The 24167-nt window shown below is 41.8% G+C and overlaps 1 protein-coding gene across 5 annotated transcripts in view; it reads right to left on the bottom strand.

The window, feature by feature from the left end:
- Window positions 1-24167, bottom strand: part of LOC148397413 (netrin receptor UNC5C-like) — a 142896-nt gene that overhangs the window by 9152 nt on the left and 109577 nt on the right. For 3 of the 5 annotated variants that reach the window (XM_088375900.1, XM_088375899.1, XM_088375902.1), the window contains 6 exons: window positions 10821-11001; window positions 9803-9970; window positions 7567-7731; window positions 5179-5226; window positions 2026-2217; window positions 543-760 (listed from right to left, as the gene is read on the bottom strand). In XM_088375900.1, coding sequence (XP_088232026.1) covers window positions 543-760; window positions 2026-2217; window positions 5179-5226; window positions 7567-7731; window positions 9803-9970; window positions 10821-11001 — 972 coding nt within the window. The remainder of the gene's footprint in view (window positions 1-542; window positions 761-2025; window positions 2218-5178; window positions 5227-7566; window positions 7732-9802; window positions 9971-10820; window positions 11002-24167) is intronic. The other 2 variants (XM_088375903.1, XM_088375901.1) reach the window with 2 other exon arrangements.

Below are 24167 nucleotides of genomic sequence, written 5' to 3'. Positions count from 1 at the left end.
TTTATTGCTTTAAGGTCTTATTTTTTTGTTTTACACTTCTCAGTACAGTATTTTATTTGTATTATTTTATTTACGTTCCGATAAGTAAAAGTTGGTCACTAAATAGAGACAACGTGAAGTACTTCATGCAAAAATATGTTTTTTTTTTTTTTGCCCTTTTGGTTTCCTTGAGAACAGCGACTTGGCAAGCTGAGCCTCGTGCCTGGGAGCGCCGCCACGAGGCTCAGCTGGAAGAGGAAAGATCTCAAATCACCGTAGGGTATCAAGTGGTAAAAAAAAAAAAAAAAAAGAAGAGCTGCTTTGCATTTCATGGTCTAAATGTGAGCAGACTTGTAAAATAAGCCATTTACGATTCAGCTTCAGTTTTTTTCCATTATTAGCCATCACGTCATGCCATGTTGATGATGCCATCATATTTTTGGAAGGTCCTGTTGAAATCCTTTCATTTGGTTTATATGTTTGCTTGGCATATCCATTTTTTTGTTTATTTGATGAGGTTGTCTTCAAACAACCTGGATTTTGGCGTATCTCACGACCCTTACCTTGGGAGAGAGCTTGGACGTAAAGTCTCCTCCGAGGTCGTCCTGCGGCGTGACAAGGCCGGAGGAGTTGTACACCTTGATCTTCAGGTTGGGGAGGGGCTCTAAGAGTGGAGAGTTGGTCATTGGAATTTTATCGGACACGTCGCGGAGGGCATATGCGGGACCGCCGTACGTGGCGGCGACATTTGTCAAATCGGGAGGGGCTGAAAAAAAACCAGCTAGGGAGGAGAGGAGGTAAAGGGGGGAGAGAACGGAAATAGGGACAATGGAAATGAAGTTAAGCGTTTAAAAAGAAAAATCAACTACACAAACATTTGCTATCGTGAAAACCAACATAAGCACGGCTTTCCCAAACAATATCGTAATAGCATTGTTGCCCAAGTCATTTAAGTAAACTTTGATTGATAGCATTTAGCACGTTAGCTAACAAATTGCTCCTTTACTTCTGTCATTGGCATTCAACACATTGGCTAGAAAAAAAACCACAATTGGGCAGATATAGAAAACCCAGAATGTAATATTCTTTACTTCTGCTTTTAGTATTTCATGTTTAAAACTCCCTTGTGCGTATTTTTACACGGCTCCTTCCTGAGTCGTCCCCGCTAACGTCCGTAAAAATGACAGTGTCCATGTATCACAAGATAACTTCCTGGCCTCCCACTAGCACTCATAAATAAATTCACATCTGCAATGTAAAACACAGATATAAAACCATTAAAAAAAAACACACGGACATGAGGAACACACTTGTTCTTAACCACTTCAACATTTCTTAAGTTACATCTTGCCTTCGTGTGTCACCAAGGGGCTTAGCAACCGACTTCATAATTAGCTATACACTCTGTAAAGACAATATGTGAGTTTTTCAGCAAATAGCTGAATCGGTGAATTTATGAATATCGAACCGAGGGATGCGCACAACTACCAGATCGATCTCGAATTCCCTGACATTTCTCAAAAGCAATTAATGCGTGCAACAGTGAGCTTCTTTGGGTCCTCCCCATTAAATAGACGGAAAGAAATGTCAACGCAGGCAGGAAGGCAAGTGCAATTTAACCACGGGAAAGACGGATGCTACGGGTGGGAGTCAATGTGGCGCCGGGGGAACAAGCTCAGATAAAGTCGGCAGGAGGGATGTTGACCAACGGGATGAGGGATTGACCGAAATGTGCGAGACACTCCAATTCCAGCCATGGGCGGGAAGTCATTTGATCATAATGAATGAATGACACATACACATCTCTCTCAGTTGCAAACGTTTTGTTGCAAATCCAGGGCTCGATTGTCCGACAAGCCACGGTTGAAACGGAACAAGACAGTTTCTTTAAACGGCCTTCGTAGGCTTTCACCATTTAGGAATTTTTCCAACTGAGCCCCAGTCGGAAGAACGTACCCAATCTTCCTCAAAGACCAACACGCCGCATAACCTTGTTTACTCACTAGATCAATGGATCAGACAGGATCGAGTCAAGGCTGCAAGTACCTGATCTGGCTGTCTTGATGTTGACCGACTGGAAGCCTCCGTTGAGCGCTGACGTGTCGATGATGTCTGAGTCGAAGTCGCGGTGCGTCTTGCGGTACACAAAGAGTGCCACGATGACCGAGATGACCAGACACATGATGACGGCGATGACCACGCCCACATAGAGAGCCACGTCGTCCGTGCTTGGAGCCGCTGGAAAAACACAGTATACAGTATAATATATAAACATATACTGTACTAATACTGTATATAGAGGGATATATTTATATAAACAAATAAAAAACGGATAAACAACAAATAAATAAATAAAAATAATAGTCATTGGACGACAGACTTCTCCAAATACTGCCTGGACAATGACATTATCTGACTGTCCGACCTTTCAGACTGCAAGGACTGTGAAACTTAAACAAGCCTCAGGCATGCGTAATAAGAGCATTTGTCTAGACACCATTTTAATAAGCTTGTTAATTATTTTACAAGGGTCCTCCTTCAATATGACACGCGACTTTCACTTGGAACATTCACCTGCACCGCAGCATACCGACAGCTGCATTCTTTTTTATTTCGTTTTCTGGATTAACTTCCATATTTTCCCCCCCACAGCCTTCAGATGTAGTTTTTGAAAAGTAAATTAAAAATGACATTAAATTTAATGCAATATCAATATTTTGTGATTAGTATTAATTATAACACACGTTAATTAGGCTTAAGTCAGCCAGGATAAGCCCCAGCCCATCTGTGACCCTAGTGAAGATAAGCGCCATCATGGATGGATGGATGGATGGACGGACGGACGCTTTTTATTTGGGTCTCATAAATCTTGCATTCCGATGCACGTCTTCACAGAAAAAAAAAGCCTCAAGAGTAACCACCTGAGGGCGCTGTGAACCACCTCAACCGTCTCAGGGGATGCTGAACGGAGGATTGAAGCCGTGACGACTGCACAGGCTTGTTTCTCATAATTAAGTCTGAGCAGGCCATGAACCTTTTAATAAAAAAAAAAAAAAAAATCTGGGGTAACCACAGAATCTTAATCATACAGCAAATTGCTATCGGTTCATCGTTCACGCACTACAATATTGCATATATATATATATATATATATATATAAATATTTTTTTTTTTACACGTTGCCAAGTCTGACTTTAGCGAAGTAAATTACAAAGGCATTTTAAATCGGATTAGTTTGAAACCAAATCTAAGAAGTACTTCTTAAGATCTTAATATTCTCTTTTTTTTTTACCGAATGATGATGTAGTGACGTAATTGCATATCGTAACTGTTATGTTTCTTTATATTCCTCACGTTTCATATGGAACTGCTGTGCCGGCAGCGCCTTGCAAAAGGATTGTAATCCTCTTAAATTGTAATTTTGTGATAGCAATCATGATGCATCTTTATTAATCAATCTTTAATCTGATTGACCTTCTATTTTAAGGTCTCCAACACGAGAACTGTCACTTGAAAGTTTATTTAATGCCCTTTTACAGCTTGACAGCCTGGTATAATAGGCTGTCTCCTGACAACGAGACACAGGAGAGGGGGGGAAAAAAGCAACTGGACGTGGGTGAACACTTTCGACCCGCTTGGATGAATAATAGTTTTGGACGTGTGCGCGTGCGAGCGCATGTGTGCATGTGATTTGAAGGCAGCATGGCAGAATGAATGGGCTGTGATAGAATGAGGAAGAAGCACTGGAATGGTAAACAGCAATACGTACATGGAGGGGGTGGAATCGAACCTGCACACTCTGCACTGCGAGGCGGACGTGCAAACCAGTGTTTAGTTTTTTAATCTTGAGGAAAAAATTTTAATATTGTATGACATTATGAAGATAAGGGTCATTTATTGCAAATATCGTAATAAGTTCCGACAATAGTTTGAGTAAAAGTACTGTATATCAAAAAAATTTGTCGATAAGTCAATAAGCAAACTTTTTGTCACTACTAGTATTTCATTTTTGTCAATTCACTCTTTCCCCATCCTACTTTTTATTTGTGATCCAGAACTTCAAAGTCATCTCAGCGAATAAGAACTGACCCACACATTTTAAATTCAAAGCTCTACAAATTGAGTTTTCTTCACGCACAAGCATCACCTTGTAGTCCCCTTGTGTGTGTTTGTCACACAACAAAATGTGAAAAACCCGTTCCACATTTCTACATCTGAGTGGACACACTATAAAAGGAGCCAATGAAACACCTGAAGCCAGAGTCGTATTCGTACATCTTTGATGCCGTGCTCGGTCTAATCTGACAGCGCTCGATGCGAGGGGGTGGATGTTTTACGCTCAAATTCCAGCTCGCGCGTACACACACACAAAGTAAGCACCCAAAGGTAGTTAGCTAAGTCAGTATTTGTGAAATTTTACGTTATCATCATAGGCCAGGGTGGGTAGTTGGCTGTCTACGTAGGTAAGCAGGTAGCTAGCCATCGGCCATTTTGAAATTCAGTCACGCTTTGTACTTTCATCCCATTTAGTCAACATCAAATTGACCCAAATAAATGTATCAGTCCATTTTTGACCCAAGTTGGGTTATTTTTGAAGCAACAGTACAATAGGGAGGCTAAGCTAGATACAGTCGGTAAGTAGCAAAGAACCATAATTAGCCAGTTAGCTAGGTAGGTAGCTAGGTACGGTAAGGTAGGTTGGAAGTAGAAACTGGCAACACAAAGTAGCGTCTGCCTGGTTATAAAAATCAAAAACTCATAATGAGCCATTTCAACCCGAGCATGTGCAAAGCGTCTGGTGTAATTCCACAAAGTACGTCTTTGTGGATTTTAATAAATGTCTGTCAGAATGTTTTTATAAAGATTGAGGAACTGTTTTAAAATGTGTCCTTTCACACTTGGTTTTCCTCCTTTGAACAATTTATTTACCGCTTCCCTTGAAAATGCCTTCTTCTTCAAATTGAATCTACTACATGGCTTTGATTTACATTCCCATCACACTGGCAACGGAGAAAAATAATTGATGTGTCTTTGATGCCGGCGTGAGAGCACAGTTTACTTCTTGAAGGAAACAAATACACGGATCTTGTGATAAGAGAAAAGCACAAATAGACATGGACACAAAAACACACACGTTCACAAATACTCACACAAAGGAAGCAAGAAGAAAAAAGGCAAGGAATGAAGGATAAAACTTACATGTGAATCCCACATCACTCTTTTCTTTGGACGTCTCAAACAATGAACCTTGGGGACAGGGAAAAGAAGGAATGAAGGATGGATGGATGGATGCTTGGATGAACTAAACAAAAAAAAGGAGTCAAATGGGACAACACACGGACTCAACACTATCAGCGTTGTTGATCTCCGATGCCATTCAACGGCAAATGTCTGACTCTTTTTGCACACCGTTTGTTCTTAATCGTCGGCGCATCTGCCAAATGCCAAACCGATTAGCGGTCGGGATGATGCTAAAATGCTAACGTGGCGTGACAGGAATGCAAGGCACGCCCAATTATAAAACAAGACAGCGTGGAAGAAAAAAAAGCATTTGATCAAGCATGGAAGCCAAATGCGATTCTTTTTACAAAGTCGTTCATATTTGTGCTCATTTTTAATTGGCAATAAATTGAGTCATATTCAGGTATATATGCAGTAATTAAATCAGTTTATAATTGCCTATAGAGTCACAAGATGGTGACTGCATTTATTTATCTCCTCATGTCCTACATTATATTAAAAATATATTTCTTCACTTTTCCTCAAAGATTAAAATGGATAAAAATAAGATTATAGGTGAAACCAATTGACATAATACAGACATGTTGATTAGTCCTTAAAAACACCACCAAATGATCCAAAATTCATTATTAAAAAAATCATTATTAAAATTAATTAAAAAAGGTAAAAAAAATAGACTTCAAGGATGAAATAAATAATATGATTACTATCATATTCTGTATTTCAAAGACTCTTCTCCGGGTTTAAATGTGCTACATTAAATTAAAAATATATTGCCTCCAAATTGTCATAACAAAAAAGGTCCGTTTAGTATTCTACCTGCTGTCTTGCGTCATGCAAACGCAAACAGTAAAAAAACATGACGCGACTGCTGTGCTATCTCCGCAAATTACTGCGGCTCTAAAAGACGACACCAGAATTTATTTGCAGCGACGTGACACGCACATGCTCACACACATTTTATGCCTTCCTCTTAGTGCTACAGGAAGTAGTTGAAACACAAGCCCGGTGTGTCGAGTCGTTACAAAGACAGAAAGTCAATTGGGGGAAAATGAGCCTGAATGAATAATCCTGCATTGGAGAAAAAGCTGGCAACATTAAAGCAGCAATATGGAATAACTGCATCTAAACGGCATCAAAATCATTATGACCGAGTCTTAACGAGTCACCGCATCTTCCTTGTTACCATGGTGACCCTTGATGGACAAGTTTGAGGCGATGCTGACAACACAACTTACTGGTTCTGTTTTTTCAGTCTTTATGGTTTGGACAGTACATACGTATGGATCTGGATGTACTTTCACTTGTTGATGCATTTTGTCATCCCGAGAAGCCGGTACGACTCGGAAAAATAATGATCGTGACAAGGCGCCGGCTGATCATTCCTCGCTAATGAAGGGTTGTTGTCGCTCAGCACTGTCGCTGAGAACCTGTGGCATCCTTGGATGCGCAAACATGTGACAATTTGCCCGCATGTGTGTTCTAAAAATACGTCGCGCTGTGTTTTCTCCTCTCGTCAAATGTCTGCCAATTACTCGGGGCGCAATGAGTAAGAAAGGTACTCCTCCTCGTGCTGCAAGTCAACAAATATAATTGGCCGCACCTTGGAGAACCGCCGCTATCTCGGCTTTCAAGCTTTTTAGAAATTCTCCACGAAATCATGGCGGGAATGAGTCAAATGACAGTTCAATTGGTGGCTGATGCACTTTATGATTGTTATTTAGGCCATGTGACGTTTTTCTAAGAAAGGAGGCTTTGACTTGACCGGGCCACCGGCGGGCGACGTGCGGAAAATAAATGCGGATGAATCGACGCCATGAAAGAAGGGAGAGAGACACAAGGCAGGCGAAGGGAGAGATGATAGCGATGCCTGAGGAAGAGGAGGAGGAGGAAGGTAGGGATGGGGCATGTAACAAAAAGCAACACTGCCTAATTGCTGCATCTTTTATGTTGTACATTCAAACATACAACACAAAATCTATACAAACGATCCCTTGAAAAAGCCTCCGATAGCGGAAATCTGATGAAGTGGGAGGGGGGGGAAAAGATAACCGTGAAAAGGTGGCCTTCGCTCTCTACTCAATCTTCCAACGAAAAAAAGAAGAGAGCAAAGCCTTGTCCTGGAAAAAGGACGGAAATGTGACATTTGAAAACTCATTTCGGAGCCATCGTGTCAGGGGAGAAGGCTGAGCGCAACAGAAACTTGCCTGCTGGCCGAGGGAAGATGAAAGATAACGGAACATAATGGCTAATCCCAAACTTACATCATATTTGAAAGATTCTGCGACTTTGCTAAAAATGATTAGTTTGGGATTTGTCAATATGGCTTGCAGCGTGTCAACTCACTTTGCATACAAAGTCCGTCGGTGCAGTTCTGAGAGTTAAGCACCAAACCCTCGCAGTCCTTCCCGCCGTTTTTGGGCGCCGGGTTGCTGCACTCCCGCCTCCTCCACTGGGTGCACTCCGTCCCGCAGGCCGACCACTTACTCCATTCGGTCCAGTCGCCATCCACTAGAGGGAACGCAAAGGAAACGAAAACATGAGCGCTTTGAAAAATTTTACAAAAATAGTTGCGGAAGGGGGTGCAAATACAGTAACATGCATCAAGCCCTGCTGCTCACAGCAAAAAAAAAACCAACTAATTGATGCGCCATACAAAAGGCTGAATGCTTATAGATGCCACAAGGGGGCGGCAAAGTACAAGTGTTGCTTTGTAAAGTGACATTCCAGTAGAACAAGAATTGAGTGGGAACATTTTACAGAAACGTCTGAATTTAGTAGGAAAGCATAGAAATTCAATAGAAATGGTGCAAAAATGAGCATTAAGCAAAAAGAAAAAGTGAAAATTACAGAAAAATTGTGTGAACCATAAAATAATTGAAGAACATTTTAGAAAAGTTTAGAATTTATGCTAAAAAATATATAATATATATATAATAATAATTTCATAAATTATTAATATATGTTAAACTATATTGTTGAAAATTAGACTATTGATCTGAATGAAATTTTCTGTTTGCACTGTGATTGACTGGTGGAATAGGAGTAAAATAATACCCTCGAGTAATGTACAAGAGTTTGTGCACAACAATCCGCCAGTTTATCGCATGGCAACACTGCTTTTTAATCTCATTTAATGGTATGAAACTCTATCGCACTTCCATAAATTGGGGATGTGAAATTGCACAATTGTGCGTTGGAATAACAAGGATTGCTCAAATGGGTGATGAAAATATTTATTGGAAGAAAGAGTGTTACAAATATTCTCTGTATATTCAGAGGACGCTATAGAACTGTAAATGTGTGTTTGATGAAATAATAATAATATAAGTGGAGTATACAGTGGAACTTCAACTTTGGAAACTCATAAAAAATTTGCAATCATCTTCCCCTGTGGTTCATCATTCACGCCTCCACAAGATCAGATTTTTAAGTGATCACTATTATATAAGCAAGTCCATATTTAAAAAGTATTTGGTTGATTTTCTTTTGGATGTTCTGTGACACAAAGAAACAGTGCGTCAAGTTTGCTATGTTAACCGCTAGCCACAAACCTGCTAGCCACCGATGGGATTTTGTATGACGGTTAGTGACAATTAATGTTTAAAGAGTATTTCATTGTTTTTTTTGAGTGTTCCACTGTATACAAGAACGTGCAATGATACATCAGCAGCAAGCTTTATGAAGCCTGAAGATGGCCGTCAGGGGCAGCCTGTCCCTTGGAGCATTCATGGACTTTTCCAATGTCCTCTGCAACTTCCCTGTCCGGCTCCGGCATGTTGCCAGTCTCCTCTAAAAGACACAGGTCACACTTACCTCAGTTTGGGTTTATTTATAGAAAAGGGAAAGGTGCGTCCATCGAGCTATCTTGCTAGCAGGTTTTGTAATTAACGCAAACCGCAACAAAACCTACGTAGCATAAAGCTGAGTTTGGATCCTAGGCCTTCAAGTTCTTCTTGTATGTCTCTGCTTTGCTGCAGAAAAGTAACTGGGCAAAAGTCTGCCTGCTCACGGAAAAAGTCGTTCCAGACAACTATTGATGTAGTAGCTGTTTCTGGAGTGGTGCCCAAGTTTGTTGAAAAAAAAACACCCAAAAGGTCTCAGGTGTTCATCTGTTTACGGCTTATTGTGTTTGGAGGTAACCAATGAAGTAGTTTGAGCCGTGTTCGAAGATCACACGATCACACAGCAAGACATGTCCGGGCAATAAATTGCATGCTATTTTGAACCAAATGTTTTTCCCAGTGAAAATCTGAAAAACAAATATCCTGCTCTCCTATAGATGCCATAAGACCGCGGCACTACTTTTATTTTTATGAAGTTTTTCAACTCACTCCAACATGGTTCGTTGGTACCAACTAGCCACAAAATGGTGACAAAGCACACTACTTTTCTCTCAATGTAGAAAGTCCTCAAATCACTTCAACAACGTGCCCTGACATCAACACACCACAAGATGGCGCCAAAGCAACATAATGATGAAATATCACCGCTTTATGTTGTGTTATATCGCAACTCTGTGACACCACCTGCCCATGACGTTGCATTTGAAGTTCTGGCAGAAAAAGGGCTTCAAACTCACCGGTGCACAAGGAGGTGCAAGGCAGTTTCTGGATGGCCTGTCCATCACAAGGCAGTCCTCCGTTTAAAGGGGCAGGGTTCGTACAGCTGCGAGTTCGTTTTTGGAAGCCCCGCCCACAGCGGCTGTTACACACTGACCACTCCGTCCATGTCGACCAGCCACCGTTCACTGTGAAGTTACAAATCAACGGCATGTCATGCAACGTCACGACTAAAAAAAAAAAAACGGAACGTGCCGGTCAGTATTTGAAGCGACACCTTCCAATCAATGAAACAAAAATAGGTCAAATTGAGCTTCTTCATGGAGCTTCCTCCCCACCATCTTTTTCTTCATCCCCCTGGTGATCCACCGCATCCCTGCACTATCCTTGCAACTTTTTCACCTTGTCAACAGCATCAGTCGGGCCCCTCTGGGAGAGCCGAGGAGATTGAACCGCAGATTGAACAATCTATTTCTGTAAGGATACATCAGTGTCAAAGCACTCCATCTCGGGCTGTCTGTCTGTTGCGGCGCACACTTACACACACATGTAGTTATTTCTGATTGAAGCGCACGGCGGAACGGTGCCACGGCCGTTACGCTGGGGAGAAACACGCCGAGTGTGTGTTGTTTTTTTGTTTTAGTGTGTGTGTGTCGTCCGCGCATTGTTTCCTCTGACCAAAATCTGGGACTTATTAGTATTACTCGTTTTGATGTCATTGCGAGTTACAGCTAAAAGATCTTCCCATATCGTTTGTCTTTTTATATGCTAGCTCCTTCCTCTCAGGATATTCTTTGAAAAGAATCAATATAATACTATGAAAGGTCAATAGTTCCAAAAAGTTGGAAGATGATGAGTCTGCGTTCGACAGCGAGCCGGGAGATGGAAAAAAAACCCCCTCACTAATCCAACGTTTGAGCTCAAAGATCTTTGGGCGGGATAATCAATAAGGGTTAGTACGTCTGACTTTATATATGGGTGATTCAAAAGTGAATTTTCACGCAGAGGCTAATTTGTCCATCAGCTAAAAACGCTTACCGTAAACAATGACGGTGGCCGTTGTGCTGCGTCTCTTGGCCACGATGTTCTTGGCCACGCACGTGTAGTTCGCCGTGTCGGAAAGACGCGCTTGTTTGATGATCAGGTTGTGGTCGATGGTGATGTAGAAGTTTCTGTCCTCCGCCGGGTCGATGATCTCTTCATTCTTCAGCCACTCCACCTGCCAAGAACAGCCAAGAACAATTTTTAGGACAAAAATGAGCAAAACTGGAATTTCTGCTTCCACTATGCAGGTTAGATTTTTTGTTTTATCCAATCAGATTTCAATCAAACCTGCCCAGGGACTTATCATCACAAGGATTATTTTTCGACCAATCACATCAGACTCTTGATGACACGTTCATTTCCCTTGTTCTGATTGGTCGGTCTCATCATAATTTGATCCAGTCAATTAGCGACACGTCTCTAACGATCGACGCACATTAACAGATCAAATAATCGGCATCTCCGGTGATTATGATGCATTTTATTCGTACTTGGAATGTTTTTGTTTTGATTGAGAAATGGCACAGTTGTAAATGTGGAGATCCCACACAGGCGACTGGCAACGGAGAAAAGCAGGCAAGTGTCTTGAACATATGCTTTTACAAGACTCCTCGGGTGAAGGGTAGGACAGCGGGGAATATTCTATTTATGAGCCTAATCACATTTCCCGAGCGCAGTATTTACGGCGGCGAGCTCTCGTAAATTCAGCCTGTCCGAGCTTTACGGCCGAGGCATAAATGTTGGCGGCAACGTTGTTCCATTCGCATTGTTTAATTTCCTTCTCACTTTACGTTAGGAAATGGAAATCTCAGATGTGGGGAAAACAGGGCTGGCGTTGCTAGCAACTTGATGCTCCTCTTCGCAGACTTGATTCTTGGGATGACGGAAAGCTGCTTGTTTGACCTTTTGCTTTCTAATATAAAAGTAAAGGTTATGCTCCACAACAAGAAAATGGAACTGTGTACAGGAAATATTTGAAGATGGACCGGCCAAAAAATATCAAGACGGGTTCAGGAGGACATACAGCTAAGCTAAGCTGCATCAATTGAAGTGAAACATGAAAGAAACCGGAGGAATCCGTCCATCTGTCTGTCCATGCATGCAATCCATCCATGCAATCAATTCATCCGTCCGTCCGTCCGTCCGTCCGTCCGTCCATCCATCCATCCATCCATCCATCCATCCATCCATCCATCCATCCATCCATCCATCCATCCATCCATCCATCCATCCATCCATCCATCGTTTGGTCCGTCCGTCCGTCCGTCCGTCAATCCACCCATCCCTTCCACTCCAGCAATTCTTTTGTGGCGTAGCGTCACACACGTGCTGAGGTCTTCTACTCCATTAGTTCTTTTCCTTCTTTGCAAACACAGTTTATAAATGACTCCCAGTCAGCAAAATCAATGAGAACAAACATGCCTCCTGCACTTAAAAAGTCATTTGAACTTCAATGCCAATTAACCCCAGCAACCTTCCGCTCTCGCACTTGCTTACTGTAGCATTTTCCACGACGCAAAAGCAGATCTCTTCTGTTTTATCACAGCTGTAGTGCACTCATTTCTTTTTCAGCATCCGTCGGGCTCAGACAACGAGACCCCAATACGGTCGCAGACATCGCATCATTAGCCCCAGCGTGGGTTTGTGTACAAGACAGCAGACGGTGGCTGATTGGATCAAGCCATTCTTGGCAGGGTTGGCTGGGCGGACATATTTGTTATTTTGACTCTCGCCCCAACATCACCTGTCTCCCCAGCGTTAGACACAAGACACACAAATACGACTTTTGATACACGCATGCTCGCTCACACCACACACACAGACAATATGCATAGCCTTGGCCTTGGTTTCAACTGAGAGAGGATTTGCTAAAGGTTCAGCAAGAGTCCACTCTTCTCTTCTTTGAAACAAAAGGAAGGCAGTTTTGCCCGGTCAGTAATCAACTTGAATCGTGCCTAAAATATTAGGGTTCATCGTTAACATTTTGAGTGATTTTTAAATCGAAATATTTTTCCAGACTATAAAGGGTTGTCCGAATTCAGGGTAGTGCCTCTTCATTGTCGAGGACAGACAAGAAGGTCTTCAAAGCTCCAGGAAGAGTTCCTGTTATAGAACTCTTGAGTAACAGCAGAGTTTGCCTGTAAACTGGCAATTTACAAAAACTAGTCTCTGGACGTCTCTCGAGATCGTCCGCATCACCCGGTGTGCACCGAGCGGACTGAGCTGTTTTTACACAATTGTACTGCATTTGCTGTGAAAACCGTTATGATTCACTTTTTCATCTTTTGTTGCTCGAAGGACAAACGTCCCCATCTCAAGCTGTGCAAGATCAAGGCAAAGGCAAAAGGGAAAGCGTTAATGCACGGCGCTTTCTATCTGCCTGCTTTTTTAGCGGTGCCGGCGGAACAAAGGCTTGGATAAAAGTAGGCCACATTATAGATATTTTGTTGCGCTGGGGAGCGCCGCAATAATAATCAAAAAATAAAATAAAAGTTCCGCAAGGCGAAATCTTCTGTGACACAGAAGAGGAACGTCATGTGAATCTTTCAAAGGCAAACCCCCCAAAAAGAAAATTCAGATTAGAACCAATGCTAAAATGCGCTATGGTGGAGATAAAATGATAAAACACATAAAAGATCGCTTACGCAAGACTCTTTTACAACCTGCAAAGCACACTGTACTGAAAATGAAGTGTTGATACTGAGGATCATCCTCCTTGATTAGCTGTATTATTTCCATCCCCGCAAGACCACAGCCGAGTGGCTTAAAGAGCTCTCCCTGCCAGTGATTAGCCTTGCCCGAGTGTGTGTGTGTGTGTGTGAGTGGGTGGGTGGGCACTGAGCGGGCGTGGTGCGCTCTCATAATAATCCCAACAAGCCACCCCAGGAAGATTTGTCACTTCATTTCATGCTGGAATGACACTCGAGTGATGGGATGCCGAGGTGGGAGAGCTGCAGGAGCCGTACTCACTTTCATACGTGGAAACTTTTTCAAATTAGCCCACCAGAGTGGCATTCTTTATTTATTTTTGAGTTGAGGAAAGTTTGCTTGAGGGAAGGGGGGGGTACAAGGATTTATGGTAACCCCGATGCGTTGTTATTGACCAATGAAAAGCATGGATCTCCCAAACGGTGGATCTTTTATGTGGAAAGCAACAAAAGCATTTGACTTCCTCTTTAAAAATGTTGCAATGGTGGTAGAGTGGGGGGGGGGGGGGGGGCACTGTATTGCGCACACACATATTTGCACACACATCTCATTAAAGGACTAATGCATCGGTGTCAAACTCAAGGCCCGGGGGCCAGATACGGCCTGCCACATCATTTTATGTGGCCCGTGAAGACAAATTTTGCATCAACTTTGTGTCATTACTAAAATCACAAATTGTCTTCACTTTTTAAAAATAGAGATTTGGCTAGCAATTTCTATTACCGTTCATTTTTACTAGTGTCAGATTAGTTTAGAAAAATTTGTTTGACACCCCTGGACTTACTATCATGGGGTCTAAGTCCAGTCAGTGGGAAAAGAAGTAAACAAGAGCTAAAAGGGGGCCAGAAATAGTCCCGGAAGGTGCTGGAGGTGTTAAAAAAAAAATACTACAACGGACAGAGTGGAGTCGTTTGAGAGGATGCGAGGAGCCGAAAAGACACAATTCAGGAGGGGAGTGAGAGATGAGCGCTGGCAAGGCAACACCATCCGTCTTTCGCCTCTGCTCGCGTCACCTCTCCTCAGCAAATAAAAAGACAATTGTGTGTGTGTGTGTGTGTTATCGCCAACAGATGCTAAGCAAAGCAAACACATCAGCCGCATCCCGATGTGTGGCACTAAGTAGAATAGTAATCAAGCCCTTCATTAGCGAGCTAACAAAGGCCATTACCGCCTAATCAACACTCTTCAAACTCAATCGGGGAAAGCTAATAGAAATTTAATCCAATGGCGCGCATGAATTCAGCTAATGTGGATGCGCGTGTGTTTGCACAAAATCAGAAGACAATGAAGTTCATCATCAGCACTCACGCTTGTGTGCATTAGAATTAGAAAATATTTGAAGTGTCACAAAAATTTGGAGCTACGGAATACGGTTTTCAGTTTAAAGTGACATTGACGTATTTTTGGGATACTAATTAAAAAAAAAAAATTGCTATATATAGTCATGCCTTGAGATACAAGCGTCTTAACTCACGAGGCATATTTGCACTGAACCGAGTATGGTTGAACATGAGCAGGTGAAAATCAGGTGTCGAAATTAGCCAATTTAAAATATGATGGATACCTCGGGCTACATTTAAAGCAACATTAAGCTAATGACGGCAGCGGCTCGGGTGTCTTTTATGAAGTGAGCATGTGCCATTTGACGTCCATTTTAATTGGCCATATGTGCCGAGGTGTCTCGGGGGGGAATTTCGGACCGTCCCGCTGCCCTGGCGACACGCTCCAAATGGACCGCGGCTGCAACAACGCAACGCTGGTTAGGTGAGCGCCATGGTGGGATTTCTGGGGAGCGTTGACAGCTTAATTAATGACATCGGTGCGAGTGACTTGAAGATCCAATTAAAGTACGTTGACATGACTAGGTTGCCATAGCGACTACTGATGACGTCTTTTGCATAGAGCACTATTAGGGCCACACTTAAAAGAAAAAAAATAGATATAACCACCGCACATAAGGGTACAGAATGACAAGAGTATACAGAGCTGGCAAAAAAACAGCTCCTTTTTTTTAAATGAAGAAAATACTGTTGATATATTGTAATTTAATGAAATTTTCAAGAAAAAAAATAATGCAATGAGAAAAGTAGTAATTTTATGATAATTTAGGGATTTTAATTTAAGTTATAATAAAAAAAGTTTTAAAAATTTTATGATAATTTAGGGATTTTAATTTAAGTTATAATTTAAAAAAAGTTTTAAAAGTACCAAATATCTAATAAATATAAAAAAGGTACGGGGAGGGTAAAGTTCTCAGAGGTGCGTGAAATTTTCAAGAAAAAAAATAATGCAATGAGAATAGTAGTAATTTTATGATAATTTAGGGATTTTAATTTAAGTTATAATTAAAAAAAAGATGAGTTTTAAAAGTACCAAATATCTAATATGTAAAAAAGGTACGGGGAGGTTAAAGTTCTCAGAGGTTATTATAAGCACAGTTCCCACACGGTGTGTTCTTCAAAGCGGGAATAAAAACACATCGGTGGCAACTGGAAGCGAAAACAACTTCCAAAATGAGCAGAATAATCCCAGCGCTGTCCAAGGTGCCCGGCCGCTGACAGAACTGGGACACATGAGGACACCCGCTTGGACTGGGACTTGCCTTTCGAGACCTATTTATAACCCAGCCGGTGCAGCGCCCCTGAAAGATGTACGGCTCACACAAACAAGACACATTAAGTATCATTGTACACTCCCGACACGGAAATTGTAAATGAGCGTGTTTTTGCGGTACGCTGCGTTTTGTTTTGTGTCAGGCGCAAAAAGCAGCACCTTTGTCGCCCCGCGCGAAACAGAAAGCCCAAGATGGCAGACGGGAAAAAAGGAAATAGCGAAAGGACAGGAGCGGAGATAAATGAGAGGGGAAATGTGGGTCCAACAGACTGGAGAGGAGAAGAAAAGGGAGATGAAAGAAAAGAGGTGAGAAAAGAGGAGAGATTATGAATGAGAAATGGGCGGGAGGTAAGGAGAGGGAAATAGCCAGAGTGGATGAATAACAGGACAAGAAGAAGGAAAAAAAGACCAGTGAGGGAAGAGAGGAAGTGAGGAGAAGATAGATAACCCCGCTCTTATTTTATAATAGATGACACCAACGTTGCTTCACCCGCACGCACACCTTTTCTCCCCACTCAGCAACATCCATCCTTCTTTCCCTAATTGTGCACATTGTATGGAAATGCGGGGAGCTCTCCACCATTCATTTATCCTCTTCATTCATTCCTCTCTTCCCTTTCGTCTCTCCTTCCTCGATACATGTTGACATTGTCTCGGGTGTCTTAATGGATCACCCACACATATCTGCTCCTCACCGCCTCCTCCTCCATAATCACCCTCTCACCATCGCTCGTGGCCGGTTGCCGTGGAAATACTTCTTTTCTCTCTGTCTCCCCGCTGCCGACCTTCTTTTAAGATTGGTGGCCATCCATCTCTGCCTCCCTTTGCTCACGCTCGCTCTCTTTACTCTTGAATGTTGACACGAGAGGATGAGTCCAATAGATCAGCGGGAAACATCTGCACAGGTGTTGAATCTCCCAGGTGTGTACCCACGTGTGCATGTGTGACCTCCTTTTGAGATGAACAACCTCCTCTTTTGGTCTGCCATCAGCTCTCCTCTCACTTTTGTAAACTTGCCAAATAGTGAGTCAAAAATGAATACATTTACAAGCATCGTTTAATAGCGTGCACAGACTCCTGTTTCCGTGAAGGCTTGAACTTGCCAAATAGTGAGCCGCCGATTAACAAGTCTTGTAGTGGTGCCAAATAGTGATGCATGAAATAAAATCATACTTTGACTCATTACTGAAGATGATTGAACTTGCAAAAGAGAGAGCCAGTAATCAATAGAATAGATGAAAAATAAATCAATTGGTATGAGCGGCATCAAGTGGCTAAATCCTGAGCCAACGACTAATTAATGTTGATATGCGAATGATAGCATTGGAGATAATTACTCGATGAACATGACACTATTTTAACATTTGTTATGCTATGAATGAGAAGCTAACCTTGTGTGTGTATTAGCTTGTGTGTAATTCAAGTGTACAGGAGCGTAGGAGTGCTAATGACACTTTAAAATCATTAAGTGTGAGGAGACTCAGAGTCGGTTGGGGGCCATGCTATCATCCTTTTTAATTGACTTTCCAGGTCTAAATATGTGTGATTAACAACCCCCCCACCCCCAAGCCCCCCGTCAAGGATTCTCATATCATTATTAGCCTAATGACTATATTAACTGGTTCTCTTACTACTTAACTCCTTGCTGTCCAGCAAATTTGACAAATACTGTTTTTTTACAAGTATTCAAAAGAGAAAGTTCAACCAGCCAGAATCCAAGTTTATCAGCGCCAGTTGTAACATGTTTATCGAGAGCTGGGTGCAGAGGTCGTATAAACTTTGTAAAGATCACAACTATGGGGGAACCAAAACAAATATTCCTTAGTGCTGCTTTAAATCGCAGCTTTTTAATGCTGAATAAGGCACCCCGAGGCACATAGTTCATTTTCTCCATGCTTCCTTTTTACTATAAAAGGAGAATTTATAACAAAATGCTGTACATCAGTCTCAGCGAGGTCACACTGGCGTGGCCCGCAGCCTTCTTTCTACCTTTAAAAGAAGAAGCAGCTTTTTGAAAGCATCAACACATCCACAGTGCCCCGAGCAACTTCTTGGCACTGTGTGATAAGCTAATATTTCACTACAATCAGAGGCGGCTGTAAGATGTGTTATTGTAGTTAACATAGCTCAGCAAAAATAAGAACGTAATCATACTGGATTTTTCACGGTCGCAAACGAGTCGTCTTGAATGGATTTGAACTGTATCGCGGCGATTGCGGCTCATGAACGTAGCATATCAGCACGAGCATCGTTTTGGTAATATTCCCTTCATCTTAACGTCTAAAAAAATATGCAGATTGTACCGATAAAACAGCGGGATTATCTTTTCGTAAGTTATTCAATAAGTATATTTAATGCTGTTGAATCAGTCGGTTACTAAATGGCTATGGGTTCATAAGATGCTGAAGGTGGTCTTCATTTTTTTTTGCTCATTGAAAGCATTTAGCAATATTTCACAGACATTATAATCTGCAAGGCTGCCTCACTACTAATAGCATAGATATGAACATGCCAAATAGTGAGCAATCACTGAATGACTAGTGTTGCGGCGGTGACTTGAACATGCCAAATAGTGAGCTATTGCTAAACAGAATTGATTAATAATGAATTGTATTGTTTTTAATGAGTTGAACTTGCTAAATAATGAATCATAAAATAATTGAACTGAATACCGTATTTTCTGCACTATAAGGCGCACCGGATTATAAGGCGCACCTTCAACGAATGGCCCATTTTAAAACTTTGTCCATATATAAAGCGCACTGGATTAGAAGGCGCATGGAATAAATAACGTTGCTCAAACGTTAATGCAATCACAATATAGTAACACTCAAAATAGTGAGAACAACAACAATATATCAATAACTCAACGTTGCTAAAACGTTAATATCACACAACACACAAAATAAACACTTACTTTAATAAATTAGTCCTTATCCACGAATCCATATTTGTCCATATATAAGGCGCACCGGATTATAAAGCGTACCGTCGGCTTTTGAGAAAATTGGAGGTTTTTAGGTGCGCCTTATAGTGCGGAAAATACGGTATAGTATATATACACACACACCGTTTACACTGTACCGCTCATCATACTTTTGCGCACACACACACATCTTAACCATGTTTATAACAGTCAATACTCTTCTTGTACGGACACGTTCATTCAAAATAAATGAGGTGAAATTAATTCCCAAACTTCATCGGCGCAGCCAACTTGGTCAACATAAACGTGGCAACAACTTTAAAAGCGGACGAGAAGTGTTGTGTGCGACAGCGTTGCAGCATGTGTCACAACACAGTGTTCATTCATCCGTGACAACGCTGTCAGGACCGCCGGGGGCAGCGCGGGTACGGCCGCTTTGACAAGGCCGCACCGCCGACACTGTCATGTCGCTCGTCAATCCCTGCATTTGTCTCAGAAAGAAAAGTGTCAAATGGGTGGCGAAGAGGCCGCGGGAAGACAGAGACGGATAGTGACAAACACAAAATAAAAGCGCAGAGGGGGCAAGCAGTACCGGGGGGTGGGAGAGTTGACGGGAGGGAGGGAGGGAGGGAGGGAGACATGGATGTGGGCAAAATAAGAGAGAAAAGCACTCTTGTTTTTTTTTTTTCTGATGTCCTTTGTGTAGCTTTTTAATGGCTTTTACCATTCACAAATTACTGACTAGTGAAACAATAGATTTAGCTTTCCAAATTACCAATTGACAACGTACACAAAAGTGTAGCAACGGTGATTTAAATATATTACATCGACTACAGTAGCATTGAAATGGCCCGTCCAATAAACGGCCAACACTTAACGATGAAAAATGTCACACCAATTCACCAGCCTAATATATCTGGCTTGCCAAAATAATGAGACGTTTTTTTTTTTTTTATATTCAGCCAAACCTCAAAATAAAGAGAAGTAGAATTAAGTGATCAGTGGCTTGTAATCTGGCTTTATTCTCAGCAGAGAAAATAATAGGTCACCAGTGACAAAACAAAAACAATGCGTAATGAGACGCTTCTGTCTTTGGACATCTTAATTGCTACTTCAAGTGTACATTTCCAGTTAGTGACAGATTGAAATAGCCAAATGCACTTTGGCCAAAGAAGGCCAAGATAAACATATGGTCTCTGTGGTGCCTTTAGGAGCCTGGGAAGAAAAACAAACATATCTTCATAAATTCCATCGGACATGCAGCTCTATCTAATGAAGTGGTAAGTGCGGGTGGAGGTGTGTGGAACAATGCAGCAGTAGGTTAAATTTGTCAAATAGTGAGCCAACACTCGAAATAAATCCCTTGTGCTGGAGTGGTAGCTTGAACTTCCAAAAAGAATGGGCGAACTGTGACAAAATAAACGGACCAGTTCCTGTATCCTACCAAATAGTGAGCCAACACTGAGCAGTTGAATATTTCAACTTGCCAAAAAGTGATTTTTTTGTGTCGCATATGGGTTGAACTTGCTAAATAGTAAAACAATCTTCTGTACAGTACATGTTTTGTGTCATTAGGCCACGCCTCCTTAAGTGTTGAACTGTCCCTCTATACTGAATAGATATTAAGACAACACTAACGAGAATTCATTTAGTAGTGTTGCACAGACTTAGTTGGTGAAACAACCAGTGAAGGGGTACGTGTGTGTGCATGTGCTTGTCCACTTATGTGCACACACACCATTAGATAATGATCCTAATCCGTCTCCAACGTGGCCTGAGTCCAGGTGACGGTACATTCCCTCACAAACAATGCTCCCATTTGTAAATTGCTACGCTGCATCGATACACTTTTTTTTTTTTTTAATAATCCTAACACCGTGTCTATAAATCAAGCAGGCAGTGTGGGGAATAAATAAGAGATTGCTGACTAATCTGTGGATTACGGTGATGATGTCTGACAGAGGTTGTAGGGGGGGGATGGAGGTAGAATATGAGTGCCGGGGGCTTACTACGCTCCCTCAAAGAGGATTAAGGTAAGGATCTATTTGGGGGGAGATGGGGGCATCACATAAATTGTTTCATTTCCAGGAAATCCTTCATACAAACACTCCGGTGCACAAGCACACTTATATTTTTGCAGTGGTGGGTAGAACTTGCCAAATAGTGAGCTTTGTGTTTTTGCACCCGGTAAATATTAAGGCATTAGATGCAGCAGTTGTGGCAACGTGCCAAATAGTGTGCCAACACTTGAGAGAATAAGCCGAAATTTAAGAGATTGCTTTTGCAGTTGTTTAAACTTCCTAAATCGTGAGCCAAATACTTAACTGACTCATGTTACGGTGGTTTGTGCTTGACAAATAATGAACTGAAGAGTAAACAGATTTGCTAGTTTAGAAGTGACAAACAAGCTAAATAATGAGCCACATGATTACTAGAACAGCTTTACAAATTAAGCGTAACTTCAAATTGACAAATAGTGAAGCAACCCATAACCGAATAAATTGACGACAGTTGCAGTAGACAGAGACAACGCTTGATATTTACTTATGTTGAAGCAGCTCAAGATAATTCATGTAGTAGTTAAGTTTTAATATTGACAAATAGTGATCCAACACTAAACTAAATTAATTTGTATTACAGATGCTTGAAGTTGCCTAATAGTGAAGCAACACATAATGAGTAAATAAGAAACTATAAGAAATTAGATAATGACACTGTGTGTGTGTTTTCGTGACGGGGAAAAGGTAAGCATCTATTTCAGGGAGGTGGAACCGGATGACGCGTTTGTTTACCGTATTTTCCGGACTATAAGGCGTACCGGACTATAAGGCGCACCGTCAATGAATGGCCCATTTTAAAACTTTTTCCCTATATAAGGTGTGCCGGACTATAAGGCGCACCATTAATGCATCATGTCCGATTTTTAATCCAAATCAAATCATTCTCCAATTTATCTTTTTTATTTCAACTTCAGACGCAACAAATTACTTTATAATCACAAAATAATGATCCATAGTCTTTTTGATTCATGATTCATAGTCTTCAGCGGGCCACAGATTTCATGACGCAATGCTTCGGGCCAGTTTAAATTTAAGAATTTGGTCCATATATAAGGCGCACCGGACTATAAGGCGCACTTTTGAGAAAATTGTAGGTTTTTAGGTGCGTCTTATAGTCCGGAAAATACGGTGTTTTGTTGAGCTGTACCTAACGCTGCGGTCGTCGCACATAACTTTCCTTGTGCGATTGTGTTTTTTTTCCCACTCCCACGCCGCCCGCCTTCGCAGGAGCAAATCGGCCTTGAGAGCTGCAGCTGGATGGACTGCACCGCGGTTGTTGTGTGTTGTTCAAGGACACTTAAAACCCCGACAAATCCCGCCGGATGACAGACAGGTTTTCCCCAGTGATCAACTTGCCACGGGTGACAGACAACTGGATCCACATCATCCTGCTCAGTGTTGTACGTTCAACTGGTGAGGAGTCTATAATGTTCAAGTGAAGGATTAGAGTGCAACAGATAAGGTCGAGTGGAGGTTGATCAAAAGCCATTATTCAAGGGAGCTAATTTGGGGTGAGGATAGAGTGGCTAAGAATGTGACAGCAACTTGACCCGGCTCCAGACGTGTATCCAGTTACTGTCTGACACGCTACATGTGTGTGTGTGTTAAGGTTAGACACATGGAAAGGCCTGTCACCACACACTGATGTGTTTATTTCCCTGCACCTGGGCCCGTCACTCACACACTGACACACACACCTGCTACGTGCAGTCCATTGGACTCCGAGCAAGAACTTTGGGGTCAGTGTTGCTCTTCGAGTTGCCGGTTAAAACGTATCAGGCCGAGGCGTTCCTTTGCAGCCTTCCAATGAATGTCGCTTGAAGGCAAGCTGGACAAAAGTATTGGGACCCGCTTGCCCATGACAGGAAGTGGATACAGAAGAATAAAATGGAAATGTTCACTTTAAAAAAAAAGTTGCCGCAATAAATGGGTTGGAGAGCGGCATGCTAACGAACGATGGAGGTCTGATGTTGACCATGAAATCATTTTATTGAAGAGGAGACAAAAGGCTCCATTCAGATGCAATTTTCTACTTAACATTTTGGTATATATATATTATATATTATTATGTATATTTGCAGAAAACACATTAATACAACAGCAACAGATGACAAATCAAACAAACCGAGTAAGCTCATTTGAGCATGAAACTGCAGCTTCCGGAACGAAGCATCACGGTAAGCTCATGTTAGCACGGGTGGGTGTGTGAAACTAGAAAATCGTTTTGGGACTGTGGACTATAAATACAGCAGCAAACTAATATGTATGTATCCTCGAATGTGTGCAAATATTCACAATGCCACACATACTCGTAAAATACCCTCTTAACTCATACCAGAGTTGAATAAAACTTTTTTAAGCAGCTGTACCCCTATCTAAGCACAGTACGATACTTTTGCCAACTCTGGTTAAATGCGAGTTTTAAAAACGCACAATATGTCCTTTATTTCAAAGCGCTGTCTCGGTTTCGAGTGCCCGCAGTGTGCAAGAAAAGTGCCTCATAAATAAATAAAAAGTCAAATCAAACAAAAACAACAACAGAGGAGAAACCTCTTGGCACTTGTTGCCAATCCTCCTTAAAGTCGTTCCCGTTGAACTGCTGAACTCTCCCCGGCTGATTCCGAGAGCTTTTTAACCGTCAGCTTTAAAAAGGCTTTCTGCGGGCAGCCTAAAGAGATTTACTTTTGTTTCTCAAGGATTTCAACCCCCACGCTCGAACGTGCGCCATCTCATGGGAGATTTGGATGCCGAGCGATTGAGCTGTCAGTGAATCGATCGGCGCTGTTGTGACGCAATCGCTTAAGAAAAAAAAAAAAGATTTACTTAGCAACGTGAAATTTGGTGGGCATGTCTATCATTACTAAACCTACAAAAAAGTCTCAAGAAGTGATGTCCCCAAAAACATATTTGGGGTACATTCTTCCATTCCTAGGTGTACTTGTCCAAGACTTGACCTCTGCAAGGTGACAACTTGTGTAGCGGTTCCAGTTCCCGGCAGCTAATCCGATTCGGAGCGCACCGATTGTTCAGCTT

The sequence above is a fragment of the Syngnathus floridae genome, chromosome 5, assembly GCF_059516105.1.
Source record: "Syngnathus floridae isolate MCC-2025c chromosome 5, RoL_Sflo_1.0, whole genome shotgun sequence".
In the NCBI taxonomy this organism is placed as follows: domain Eukaryota; kingdom Metazoa; phylum Chordata; class Actinopteri; order Syngnathiformes; family Syngnathidae; genus Syngnathus; species Syngnathus floridae.
The sequence above is the reverse complement of the archived record's forward strand: the minus strand, read 5'-3'. Positions and strand labels throughout refer to the sequence as shown.